This window comes from Cricetulus griseus, chromosome 4 (genome assembly GCF_003668045.3).
Source record: "Cricetulus griseus strain 17A/GY chromosome 4, alternate assembly CriGri-PICRH-1.0, whole genome shotgun sequence".
Classification (NCBI taxonomy): Eukaryota; Metazoa; Chordata; class Mammalia; order Rodentia; family Cricetidae; genus Cricetulus; species Cricetulus griseus.
In genome coordinates, this window is record NC_048597.1 from 165,349,445 (window position 1) to 165,363,215 (window position 13,771).

Consider the following 13,771-nt stretch of genomic DNA (forward strand, 5'->3'; position numbering starts at 1 on the left):
AAAATACAAATGCTCCCATGGGAAGCAAAAAAGCAACTCTCATAGAAACTCCACCAAAGGATGGAGGATGAAGCATCAACTCTGGATCACAGAGGTGCCTCATGCCCTCGTTTTCTTCCCCCAAAACAGGATTTCTCTGTGTAACTGTTCAAGCTGTCCTGGAACTCACTTTGTAGACCAGGCTGGCCTCAAACTCAAACTCACTGAGATCGGCCTGCCTCTGCCTCCCAAGTGCTGGGATTAAAGGCATGCAGCACCACCACCCAGCTTGATGCCCTCATTTTGAGAGAAGCACGTCTTGGAAGTTGTCTGCTGACTTCTCTACTCAGAGATGGCATGGCATGTACACCCTCACTCCCCCCACAAAATAAAAAAAAAATTATCAGCTCTATTTGGAATGAGCTATGGAGAGCAGGAGTGGATGGAGTAAGGAAGGTCTTAAAAGGAGAAAAAAATAAAAATTTAATTATCAGGAGCCTTCAAAACAAAGAGGCAACATTCATGGGAAACTAAGGGGAGAGCAGCTTCCTGGTTCAACTCTAGACCACAAGTATACCTGAGCCTTTCAGAAGCAAATACTAAACCAGATGTAATGAGTATCACTGCTGTCCACTACAGAAAATCAGGGCTCCCACATTTTTAGTTCTCATTTGTACCAGCATGATGCCACTGTTCATTAGGTCGACTGTAATAGTGCACCTTTTATACAAGATGTCCACAGAGAAATATTACCTTATCTCTTGCAGTAAGGAAACGAGGATCATCTTGAAAAGCTTCTTTGACCAGTTTACTGAATCTATTAAACAGAGTAAGTAATTGCTCCACATACTTCTCAGAATCCTGGAAACAGAAAGTTTTGCATTTTAGCTTTTAAAAGGATAAAATAGGAAACAATAAAGAACTATTCTGAGCTGGGCATTGGTGGCGCACGCCTTTGATCCCAGCACTCGGGAGGCTGAGGCAGGCGGATCTCTGTGAGTTCAAGGCCAGCCTGGTCTCCAGAGTGCCAGGATAGGCTCCAAAGCTATACAGAGAAACCCTGTATTGAAAAACAAAAACAAAAACAAACAAAAAAAAATTCTGAAGGGAGATCTTAATCAGTCTTAATAATAAAATCCTGGAGTCAGATATCAGGGTAAAAGCTGAAAGATCAGAGAAGTAAAAGACCAGCCATAGACACCTCTTAGCTCTCCAATTCCTCAAACTGAAAAGGGCCAAGCTCTTGTCCACCCTGCCTTATCACTTCCTGTCTCCACAGAACTTATCACTTCCTGTCTCCTTTCTACATAGACCTCCAGACCTATGGTTAACTAACTAGTGGCTAGCTCCAACCCTATGATCTTTAGGAAAGCCTTACTGGTCAGAACACAAACAAAATATCACAACACTATTCCAATAAAGACAAAAGTTTTAAAATTAGGGATTTGTTTTCCTTAAAAGTAAAACTGAATTGATATTCCAAATTACTGTTTCAATCACAACTTTAAACATGATTTTGGATGTACACAAATCACTATCATTGAAGGAACTTACAGTAGTGATGGTTTCAGCAGCAGCCACCATGTCAGCTAGGCCAGCACTAATGATATGCTCCTCCAAATCCTTCAACATTGGCTCTATCCCATTAGGAACTTTGTCCATCAATGAAAACATCAAATGTAACTCTGAAAGGACACAACACACTCATGTTATTACTTTATCCATTAAATTTCTTGATTAATGTCCATAGCATTTTTGTTTTTTGACGGGTCTCAAAAAACCCTGGCTGGCTAAGAACTTACTATATAGAGTAGGATGCCCTCAAACCCATAGAAACCTGCCTTCTGCTGACTCCCAGTGAGTGAGGCACTACAAGCAGCTATGTCTTCAGTAGTAACATCCTGAAGAAATGTTACTTGGGAGTTTGAAATATAGTATTAGTATCCTATGGCTATAATCTGCTTAGAAATGAAAATAGTTTTCATTCAAACACTTAATTAAAAGTGATCTTTTATTGCCAATAAAACTCCAATAAAATGAATGTTTTATTAAAAAAAAAAGTGCTGGATGTAGAGGCAGACAGGAGGACTGATATTTCATGGGCAATCTAGAGTAAAGCAGGTTCTGGAGTAGCCTGAGCTACAAAGTAAGATCATATATCATGAGGGAGAGGGAGAATACAAATTTTCACAGAAGACTACAATTCATAAAGTAAGTGCAATGTTAAAAGGACTAAAGACAAGGATTATATAAATTTGTTTTTACAGTTAACATAAAACTGTATTCATAAAATTTATTAATGCATTTAACTGACATTCACAAAGCCTTACTTCACAGTACTGATCACTAAATGAACTGTTTTTGCAGAATTCAATATGGATGTAACTGTTTAGGTCGGTACTATGTCTACAAATGTGGTACACAAGGAAGAGGTCAAAGCCATTCCCAGCTGCATGGCAATGCTGGCGCTACCTGGGACACATGGGACTCTGACTCAAAAGCCAAATGCTGAGTTGAGTTTCTTTCTTTCTTTTTTTTTTTTCAAGACAGGGTTTCTCTGTGTAGCTTTGGAGCCTATCCTGGCACTGGCTCTGGAGACCAGGCTGGCCTCGAACTCACAGAGATCCACCTGCCTCTGCCTCCCGAGTGCTGGGATTAATGGCATGTGCCACCAACGCTCGGCTTAAATACTGAGTTTCTTAAGTGAGCTGAAATACATCCTTTAAAGGTAGCTGCAGATAACTTAGTAGTTAAGAGCATTGGCTGCTCTTCCAGAGGTCTTGAATTCAATTTCCAGCAACCACATGGTAGGTCAGAACCATCTGTAATGAGATCTAATGCCCTCTTCTGGCATGCAGGTATACATGCAGATAGAGCACCATACATATCACATAAAATAAATAAATAAATAAATGTATCTTGGGGGCTGGACAGGATGGCTCAGTGTTTAAGGGCACTGACTTCTTCCAGAGGATCTGGGTTCAATTTCCAGCACCCACATGGCAACTATCAATGGTTTATAACTCCAAGATCTGATACCCTTATACAGACATACATGAAGGCAAAAGCAGCTACAGACTACATTTAAAACACAGACACAGTACTATCTGGACAATGCACATGAAATATTAAAATTGGTTTCTTCAGGGAAGTAAACCTAAAGTAATTTTTTTCATGTTTATTATATACCTGCTACTTCCCAAAACACATAATTAAGAAAACAATAATGTCGTGGAAAAAGAATAACCCTTTTTTCCTCTGGTTTGTGGGGTTTTTGTTTGGTTTGGTTTTGGATTTTTGAGATAGGGTTTCTCCCTGTAGCCCTGACTGTCCTTGAACTCACTCTGTAGACCAGGCTGGCCTCAAAATCAGAGAGCTGAGATTAAAGGTATGTGCCACCACTAGCCAGCAGGATAAACATTAACATGGAATGTTTAAAGTTTTATACTAAAAATTATTTTCTTAGTATCTGTGTGTGTATACATGTGTGAGTGCAAACACTAAACATATGAAAGTCAGATGACAATTTGTGGGAGTCAGTTCTTTCCTCCCCTCATCTGTGCTCTGGAGGTTGAACTCAGCTCATCAGGCCTGCTGAGCCATTTTTATTATTTTATAAAAAGACTCACCAAATTTCTACACAAAAGTCAAATACTCAGTTGTATTTTTTTTTTTTTTAAAGGAAGCCGTTTCTAACAGCTCTGGCTGTCCTGGAACTTGCTCTGTAGACCAGGCTGGCCTCAAGATAACAGAGATCCACCTGCCTCTGCCTCCCTGGTGCTAAGAATAAAGGCTCAATTCTATACTGTATGTCTGTCTACATATTATATTAGCCTAAGTCAATAAATTATATGAGCAACTTCGGTAAAAGGTCAACTTTTACAGAAAAAAAGACAAAAAAAGCCTTCCAAAACAAGTAAGTGTTGGTATATACAGGAGGAAATTCACCCCAGTCTATAAGAATGATCCAGCAGCAATTAGGTGACTTGCTTAAGATACTCTGTAGCACAAAAAAATAAATGACCCAGAGACTGATACTGGGCTTTAAGATTCAAGCTGAAGATCAGAAAAGCAAAGCAGACAGCCACTAGCTGTTACCTATACCTCAGCTCAGACCAAAGGGGCGATCCTCAGACTGCTCCCGACTTCACTGCTCCTTAGGTTCACTCAGACTGCTATGTTCTTCTCAACAAGGCTGGAGACTCCTGAAACTGAGTACCAACTCTGAGACCTTGCTCCTGTCTTAAATATCTTCCTAATGCTGGCATTAAAAGGATGAATTCTGTTACTCTTTACTCTTGTGTAGACCATAGTGACATTGAACTAACAGAGATCCATCTATCCATTAATTCTGAGTCCTGGGATTAAAGGTGTGTGCCAACACTGTCTGATCTCTATAGCTTGAGGCTGGTTTTGCTTTCTGAATCCTCAGGCAAACTGTAATAAATCATAAACAACGATATTCTCTTAAAAGGTTCTTTATCTTTCTGTATGATTTTACCTACTTTCAGTTTCATTTCGTTTGATCATGCCTTGGCATTCTGCTAAAATAGTCTCTTTAAATGAGGTCACCAGCGCATTTACACAGCATTCCATGAGCTGAAAAACAGCAAAAACAATTAACAGCCAATAAACATTACAGAATATGCACAAATGAAATCATATTAGTTCAACAGTAAGAAAAAGATTATCTGAGATTACTTCATGTGGGGTTACTGTTAATATATGCATGAATGAATAACACCACAATTCTTTACCTTAAAATGTAATTCTCCAAGAAAGAAAGAAAATTAAAAATATACAAAAATCCAAAACAAAATGAACTTTGGTTAGCTCCTCCTAGCTGGTAAAATCTGTAGTAGAATTGTAATTCTCCATATAATTAAAAAACAATAATACATTCTACAAACCACTGTGTGATGTCTAGAATAAGTGGGTACCTAGTGCTCGGAGGACAAGTAACAGCTGGTGCCTGTTCAAGACGATGTGAGTAACAGGTAGGGGATATATTATCCTCCTGGGCTGGAGAGATGGCTCAGCAGTTAAAATGGCACTTGTCACTGTTGTTGAAGTCCAGGGTTTAATTCCCAGCACCCACACAGGGGCTATAACAGTCTGTAACTCTAATTCCAGATATCTGATACTCTTTGTGGGATCTATGGCACTGCACATACACAGTGCACACACATGGTGCATACACATGCATACAGGCAAAACACCCATGTGTGCCATCAATATAATCAAAGGCTTTTCTCAAGGTAGGCTCTACCACTGAGCTATACACCCAAACCTTTTCCCTATTTAAGTATTTATTTATTTATTTATTTTGGAGTTTGAGACAGGGTTTCTCTGTGTAGCTTTGTAAACCAGGCTGGCTTCAAACTCAGAAATCCCACTGCCTCTGCCTCCCGAGTGCTGGCATAAAAGGCGTGCACCACCACCGCCCGGCTCCTTATGTATTTTTGAGACAGAGTCTGGCTAAGTAAATCTGGCTGTCCTGGAACTCACAGACATGTCCCCTAAGTACTAGGATCAAAAAAAAAGTGTGTGCCAAACTACACCCAGACTTGGACTTAAATTGGATTTTGAAAAATAAGTAGTCCTAAAACAGATTATGCCTTCTAGGGATAATAAAGGAGACACAGTAAAGAAAGGAAGTAGAAAAGTGAGGTGGAAGCAGAATGAAAATCTATATCATGGTTTTTATACTTAACTAGTAAAGGAAAAACCAGAGGGAAAAATTTTTTTTCAAGAAAAGGTTTCTCAGCCGGGCGTTGGTGGCGCATGCCTTTAATCACAGCACTCAGGAGGCAGAGGCAGGCGGATCTCTGGGAGTTCAAGACCAGCCTGGTCTACAAGAGCTAGTTCCAGGACAGCCTCCAAAGCCACAGAGAAACCCTGTCACGAAAAACAAAAACCAAAAAAAAAAAAAAAACAAGGTTTCTCCATGTAACAGCTTGGTTGGGCTGGAACTCACCAAAATCTGTGTTCTGAGATAAAAGGCTTGTGCCACCAGTGCCTGGCAAACGAGAGAAATTTTAAACAGAGTCTAACATAATTAGAGTCTCTTCCTTTCAAGTGACCATTAAAGATCAGTGCAATGACAATAAGCAGGAGATACGGGGTGGCAGAAGGGTTGGTGAAAGAAGCTGCTGAAATACATCAATGGAGAGGACAAAGGTCATGGATTATAGAAGACCATCAAGGAAATCTCCTGACAAGGGCAAACAATTTATACCATCACCATTTTCTCACTGCCAAGAAATGTATCCTCCTGTAAGGATCAAAGCAAGATGTGATGTGTGTGATCCCAGCACCCAAGATTTGAGCAGAAGAACACTGAGTTCTAGCCTACCCTCACTCAGAGACCCTGTCACAAACAAATGTTATAAACATAAAAGTAAAATATGCAAAAGCTAATATATCTCTTTTGAAATACCTAAACAGATCATTACCTATAGACAGGAAATGAATTATGTGTCTTAAAAATCTGTTCAAAATTGCCCTTGAAATTAATATAATATTGATAATCACTGAATATGGAATAGGTAAAGGGGATTCATTGTGGTCCAAACACTTGAGAGGATTAAGCAGAAGGAGCTTGAATTCCAGACAGCTGAAGCAAAATCGCAGACTATTTTTTAACAAAACACAAACCACTCTTCCTACTTCTTACAGATTTTGTATTAAAAAAACTATACTAATGACTATCTATCCCGTTTCTAGCATAGAAAAATAATACACACATTGTTAACAACTTCTTGCCCAATATGACCAAAAAAAAAAAAAAAAAAAAAAAAAAAAAACCAAACAAACAAAAGGCCAGGCAGTGGTGGCACATGTTTTAATCCCAGCATTCAGGAGGCAAAGGCAGGCAGATCTCTGTGAGTTCGAGACCAGCCTGGTCTACAAGAACTAGTTCCAGGACAGCCTCCAAAGCCACAGAGAAACCCTATCTCGGGGAAAAAAAAAAAAAAAAAAAACCTGTTTCTGAGTTCAAGGTCAGCCTGGTCTACTACACAATTTCTAGGACAGCCAGGATGACAGAGACAAAACATTGTCAAAGATTACTAACATAAATCCAAGAGAAAAAAAAAAATAAGCAAGACAAATTACAAAAAGAAGAAACACTCCTTATTGTAGCAGAGTGACAATTACTGAATATTACTAATCAGATCTACTCATATAGTTCAAGCCCGTCTTTGTATTCATGGTTCACAAGTGTGTGCCACTTTGTCCAGCTATACTGAATAATATTAAGTATGAATATAGGAAGAGGACAGATTTTGAAGCGCTTTGCATTTTTTTTTTTTTTTTTTTTTAATACTTGGACACAGGTCTGTGAAAACCCTGGCTGTCCTGGAACTCACTATGTAGACCAGGCTGATCTGATCACCTGCCTCTGACTGCCAAGTGCTGGGATTAAATAATTGGTTCTTAAATAAAGAGATAAAGTATCACCTAAAAAAAAGTAAGACGGGTAGTGGTGGCACACACCTTTAAACTCCAGCACTTCGGACGCAGAGGCAGGTGGATCTCTGTGATATTGAGACCAGACTGGTCTACAGAGTGAGTTCCAAGACAGGCTCCAATGCTACACAGAAAAACCCTGTCTCAAAAAACAAAAATCAAAAAAAGAGGCATTAAGGATATCAAAACAAAGCCTTCTTATAAGAAACTGTAAACAATGAAAAAAAAATGGCTCTATCTAGAAAACTAGATAGATATATTACAGCGTCTTTGTACTGTAATGTTACAGTACAATGGTGAGTCTATACATATATAAAGATAGTATATATACACATAGATATATCTGTATATATACACATATATAAAACATCAAAACTTTTTAAAAATTAGTACAAAAGGAAAGAGGCAAATGAGTATAATAAAATGAAACTGTAGAATCTGGAGGTAGCATATTCACTATGCCAGTACTTCTCAATTAATAAATATGAGGGCCAGGGACTGGGTCAGTTGGCAGAGTGTTTGCCTAGCATGCAGGAGGATACAGGTTTGATCTTCGGCACCACTAGAAAACAGAGACAATATAAAAAGTGTGTTTGAGAGGTTAGGGGGTGGCTACAGAGCCTGATGACTAAGTTTGATCCTTAGAACCCATATGGTAGAAAGAGGGAATCAATTTCTGCAAACTATTGAGCCTTCATATGCATGCCTACACACACACACACACACACACACACACACACACACACACACACACACACTCACACACACACACACACCACACACACACACAGAGAGAGAGAGAGAGAGAGAGAGAGAGAGAGAGAGAGAGAGAGAGAGAGAGAGAGAAGCATTAACTATTAAAAACTCATGAAAAGTTTTTCACCGGGCAAGAGATTGCCAGATTGCTTCAAATAAGTTTCATCCAAGAATTCAGATTCTTGAGAAGGGACCATTTAAAACTCTTTTATATTTCTTCTCTACCATCTACCAAAGTACTACTTACATAGCTGATCCTAAATACATACTATGTGAAAAACATCCTGAATGAAAATGACAGAGATAAACCACCTCCCTCACCTTGGATTCCTTTCTTTGTTTCCATTTGCTAGCTTTTTGCAAATGCCATCAATTTCTCTATCTACTTCTCTGAGATGATCACAAGTTTAATTCCATAGTAATCTCTCCCCAGGGGTGTGCAAGGTGAAACGCTTTATCAATGTGCTGAATGTTTAACCCCAGAACTAGAAAGACTTCCATGAGCATAGCTGGCACTTAAAAGGCAGAAGAAATGTATTCAAGGGTGTTTGAAGTGAAAGACGAGGCAAGAGGGGGTAGCTTTTTCTTTTAGAGGATTCTATTAATTGCAAAATAAAATATATAAATAATAATTTGTACGCCGGGTGTTGGTGGTGCACGCCTTTAGTCCCAGCACTCAGGAGGCAGAGGCAGGTGGATCTCTGTGAGTTTGAGGCCAGCCTGGTCTCCAGAGTGAGATCCAGGATGGCCTCCAAAGCCACAGAGAAACCCAATCTCAAAAAACCAAAAAAAAAAAAAAAAAAAAAAAGGTTTTCTCAGCTGTATAATAAGACTTGAACTAAAAGTTATCTAAGCTTACTCTATTTAAATTTTTGAATTTTGGTTGAATTGGGTTTCTCTGTCACTTTGGAGCCTATCCTGGAACTTTTTATTGAGGGGGGAGCACATGTGTGGAAGTCATAGGACAACTTGCAGGAGTTGGTTCTCTCCTTCTACCATGTGGATCCTGAGGACTAAACTTGTCAGTAGGCTACTTGCTAGCCCAGGACTCTGCTTTAACACTATCAAAAGTCCCTCAACCAAACAAGTATGTACTTGTGAGTTAATTCATTTTATGCATGACAAGCTATTCTCAAAAGCAATTTTCTTTGCTTCTCCAGCTTACGATCTTTTCCATCACTGTAACTAGAGGCATCTGCTGCATTTCTAAACTACACAACCATGTTCATCATTATGTTCTGTGTGGGATTTTGGGTGATAGGGATCGAACCCAGGGCCTTTTTAAATTTTTTATTTTTTATTTTTTGGTTTTTTGAGACAGGGTTTCTCTGTACAATAGCCTTGGCTATCCTGGAACTCATTCTGTAGACCAAGCTGGCCTGGAACTCACAGAGATCCTCCTGCCTCTCAAGTACTGGGATTAAAAGTGTGCCCCACCACTGCCTGGATGTACTTTTATACAAATTTAGAAAATGTTTTAGACTTAGTTGCTCTGTAACACTGCAATTCACTTGCATTACAAGCGCTGTACCCACTGAGACCCCTCACTAGGCCATGAGTAATTATAATCATGGCATACTGTTTAAAAAACATAAAATGGCCCTGTCTTCTGTAAAAGCCCAAGCTTGGCTACAAATTTCTATAAAACTTTGCCATAAACAACCACTAAATCAGCTCAACTTTTAACCCTTTTTTGTATGAAAATTACTTTAACTACTAAAATCCATATAAATCATGGATACCAATCATGAAAAAAAAAAAAAAAAAAAAAACAGCCTTCTTCTGTAAGAAAAACAGGGTTAAAGATTCTACTCAGTGTGATATTTGTTCCAAGACTAAAATTAGGATGACCATCAATCAAGGTGGAAGAATTTTTTTTAAAAGTCATGAGTAAAACTCCACTGATAAAGTCTTTTTAGATATGTATAGAACATGTGTTTTTGACACAAATAAAGTATACTTAAGGAACATGACTAAAGGATAAAAACTATACATCACTCACGGGAAAGTCTAGAAAGTTGAAACTAAGATACCTTTGCAGATGTATTTTTTCACTGGGGAAGAACATTCTAACCAATTATCAATACTAGTTAAAGATATAAAAAAGAGAAGTGTGGCAAGCTGGAGAGACGGCTCAGCAGTTGTGACCACTGATTGCTCTTCCAGAGGATGCAGGCTTCATTCACAGCATCCACATGTGACTCACAACCACCCCTAACTCCACTTCCCAGGCATCCAAGACCCTCTTTTGACCTCCACAGGTAACATACACACAGTTCACATACACACATGCAGGCAAACCACTAAAATATATGAAATAAAGTAATTTTTTTAAAAAAAAGAACAAAAGAGGTGATGCCATAGTGTCTGCTTTTGTCATTCCTGTGCTACATTACTTTAGAAAATCCCAGAAAGTACACAATCACATTACTTACTGCTTCAACAGAGTTACATTCTCGTCTTGTTTCTAAGTAACGGAGTGCTCTTTTTTCTTCTTCTTTTAATTTAGCATCTGCCTGTCCAGAAGCAAAATAGCAATCATTTTAAGAATACCATGGGACTAGCTGAAATTGTGAAATGCACTGAATTCTGACTTACATATTTCATGTAATTCTGCACACCATTTTGCTGTAAATACGAGGGTGCCTGTGTTCTATAAAATCTCTCCGTTGAGTCCAAGTAAGCCTTCTCAAAATTATCCCTATAGATCTGAAGCTTGTCCTCAGAATTAGAACAAAGATTAACTGAAACACAGAAAATAAAGTTGTTTTAAATTTTTAACTATGACAGATGAGTAACATAATGAAGTATGGTTATGTGAGTCTAGAGAAATTCCAATTATCACAGCACAGAGCAGTAAACTAACAAATATTAAAGAGACTGCCTTCTAAAATAATGATCAAGAAGCCATCCATAGAACAGATGGCATTTGAATGCAATTTTCAAAAAAAAAAAAAAAAAAAAGGATTTCCAAAGTCAGGATAAGAATACCCACAGGAGGAGCCAGGCGTTGGTGGCGCACGCCTTTGATCCCAGCACTCGGGAGGCAGGGGCAGGTGGATCTCTGTGAGTTCGAGGCCAGCCTGGTCTCCAGAGTGAGTACCAGGATAGGCTCCAAAGCTACATAGAGAAACCCTGTCTCGAAAAACCAAAAAAAAAAAAAAAAAAAAAAAAAAAGAATACCCACAGGAGGTAGTGGCACACCTTTAACCCTAGCACTAGGGAAGGCTGAGGCAGATGGATCCCTGTGAATTCAAGGACAGCCTGGTCTACACAGCTAGTTCCAAGACAGTCAGGGCTATTACACAGAGAAACCCTGTCTCAAAAAAAAAAAAAAAAAAAAAAAAAAAAAACAACAAAACAAAAAACTCTGCCTGAAAGAAATTCAATACCCAAGCACAAATGCACAACTGCACTAACCATGCATGCTGCCTAGTAGGAAAAGTGAAGAAAAGTATAGAAAGCCTCAAATCTGAATTTAGCATGAGATACCCCTGAAAGGGTAGGAAGTAGAGGCCTCATGTGATGGTTCACAGGTAAAGACACTTGCTGCCAAACCTCATGGCTTGAATTCAATCCATGGAGACCCACACAGAAGGAAGAACTGACTCCTACAACTTAGTCTCTGACCTACACAAACACACAGAGAGATCAAGGCACACACATGTCCACACACACAAATAAATAAAAACAAAATAAAATGGGAGCTATAATTCATTAGCAGAGTGAAAACTTATCACGTATGAGGCCTAGATTTAATTTCCAGTGTGGAAAAAAAATTAAGATCATTTTTTGTGAGAGCTTCATATTGATTCCTTTCCATCTTGACTTAAGGTCAGATGTTTAGACAAAGGCTTACTAGATGTTTTGAGAATTAAGGAGGCAGTTGCAAAAGAAAAGGTTCAGAATTATGGAATTACTCATACCTCACCCATCACAAAAAAATTTTTGTTTCTTCACTAGAGCATACGAGAATTATGGTATTAGCCTGTTAATATTTGTAACCTCTTCTGTTCACAATGAAAGTGTTACTGGATGGAAAACAGAGCTCATCTGAGAGGAATTAGAGTCAATGTGATTTTAAAAAAAAAGCAGATTTGGATTTTGATGCAGCAACTCCTGGAGACATCGTGGATCAACTTGAAAAGGGCATTCCATCTTGGTCATCCTTTACTCCTTTATTAGGAAGTATTTCAGCCATAGGAGCATGTGTATTGCGAGGCATTCTTTGCTTGCTTATGATTATCAAGTTACTTGTGAACTCTTGATGGAAAGTTGCTGCAGAGGTACGTAGCATCAAGCTATACACTCTCCCTTAACCCTTTATAAACAGGCTTTATAAACGTAGTCAAAGACGGGTAAGATCTTATTGCATCAAGTCTACCTAACACAGGGCACACATAATGGAATGTGAGTGCCAAGGACAGGTAAGTCTGGAAGGTTGAAAAAGACAGCCTAAGACAGGTACAGTCATGTGTCAGAAGCACAGGCATTAAAAAATAAAAATAAAAAAGGGGGGGAAATGTGGGAGCCCCACAGCAACTCGATTCAATCTTGACTAAAGGTTAGAGAGTTCAAGCTTTTCTTGCTCCTCAAGGCAAAATAACAGGATGACTTACTAATGACATGGTAACTAAATGTTTTGAGAATTAAGGAGGCAACTGCACTTGTTTGTTCCTTGTCTCATGGTAAGGAAGTCTTTTGCTGCCCCCCCCCTCCCCGCCCTTGCTTTGGGTATAAAAAGGCTGTGAGAAATAAACTCAGGGCGGCTGCAGTGACGACTGCGACCCCTCCCGATTCTGTCTTCTCTCTTTTGTCTCTTTCAATCCTCATTCCCCTCAACAGGTCGGCTGGCCCCACCACATTTCAAAAGTCTAAGATGTAGAATTTAAAGAGCTCTAAACCAGTGGCAGCTGAAATAAAAAGGAACAATTTCAAAGCATATATTAATGAAAAAACTGAACACTTAACAAAAGCACAGAAACTATATGGGGAAACCATTTAAAAATGACTAAAGGTCATTAAATTCATGACAATTTCATGTGATATATACTATATTCAGTAAAATGAAGCATTAGTAAGACACTTAAGCAAATTATGCCAGGGAGGCACATTTACTATATGAATCACTAAATGTGAGGACATAACCTAGTCTGAAAATTAGGGACATTCTCCATGAGAAAATGAGGGATACGAACGAGTTTGAAGATGAGGAGATATTCTCTAAGTCCGAGGAAACAGGGTATTTGAATAGGGCAGATAATGTAACTGTTAGAAGCTGAGGAGGCAGAGAATACACACAGGAAAGTAACTTCTGAAAATAGCAACACAAAAGAAAGTTATCTTTTATGAGCTGTAGGTTTGTACTTTAGTTTTCTAGTTTAGGACACCAGAAAGTTTTTAGCCAAGACGTTAATAATGAATATGAAAAATTGAATTTGAATTTAGCAGGTTTCTTTGACACAGAATCAACAGCATTTGCGTATTATTAAAATAAAAAAAATATGGTACAAGAAGTAGATGTCAGTCTGGAATAACTATAATATCCTCAGATTTCTAGGAGGGA

At 38.7% G+C, this 13,771-nt stretch overlaps 1 protein-coding gene across 3 annotated transcripts in view; it reads right to left on the minus strand.

Annotated features, from left to right (window-relative positions):
* The window catches only part of Cul5 (cullin 5), a 61,664-nt gene that overhangs the window by 15,857 nt on the left and 32,036 nt on the right, over nt 1-13,771 (minus strand). For all 3 annotated transcript variants that reach the window (XM_027415082.2, XM_027415083.2, XM_035443700.1), the window contains 5 exons: nt 10,804-10,949; nt 10,641-10,721; nt 4,485-4,578; nt 1,534-1,664; nt 733-840 (listed from right to left, as the gene is read on the minus strand). In XM_027415082.2, the coding sequence (XP_027270883.1) occupies nt 733-840; nt 1,534-1,664; nt 4,485-4,578; nt 10,641-10,721; nt 10,804-10,949 (560 nt within the window). The remainder of the gene's footprint in view (nt 1-732; nt 841-1,533; nt 1,665-4,484; nt 4,579-10,640; nt 10,722-10,803; nt 10,950-13,771) is intronic.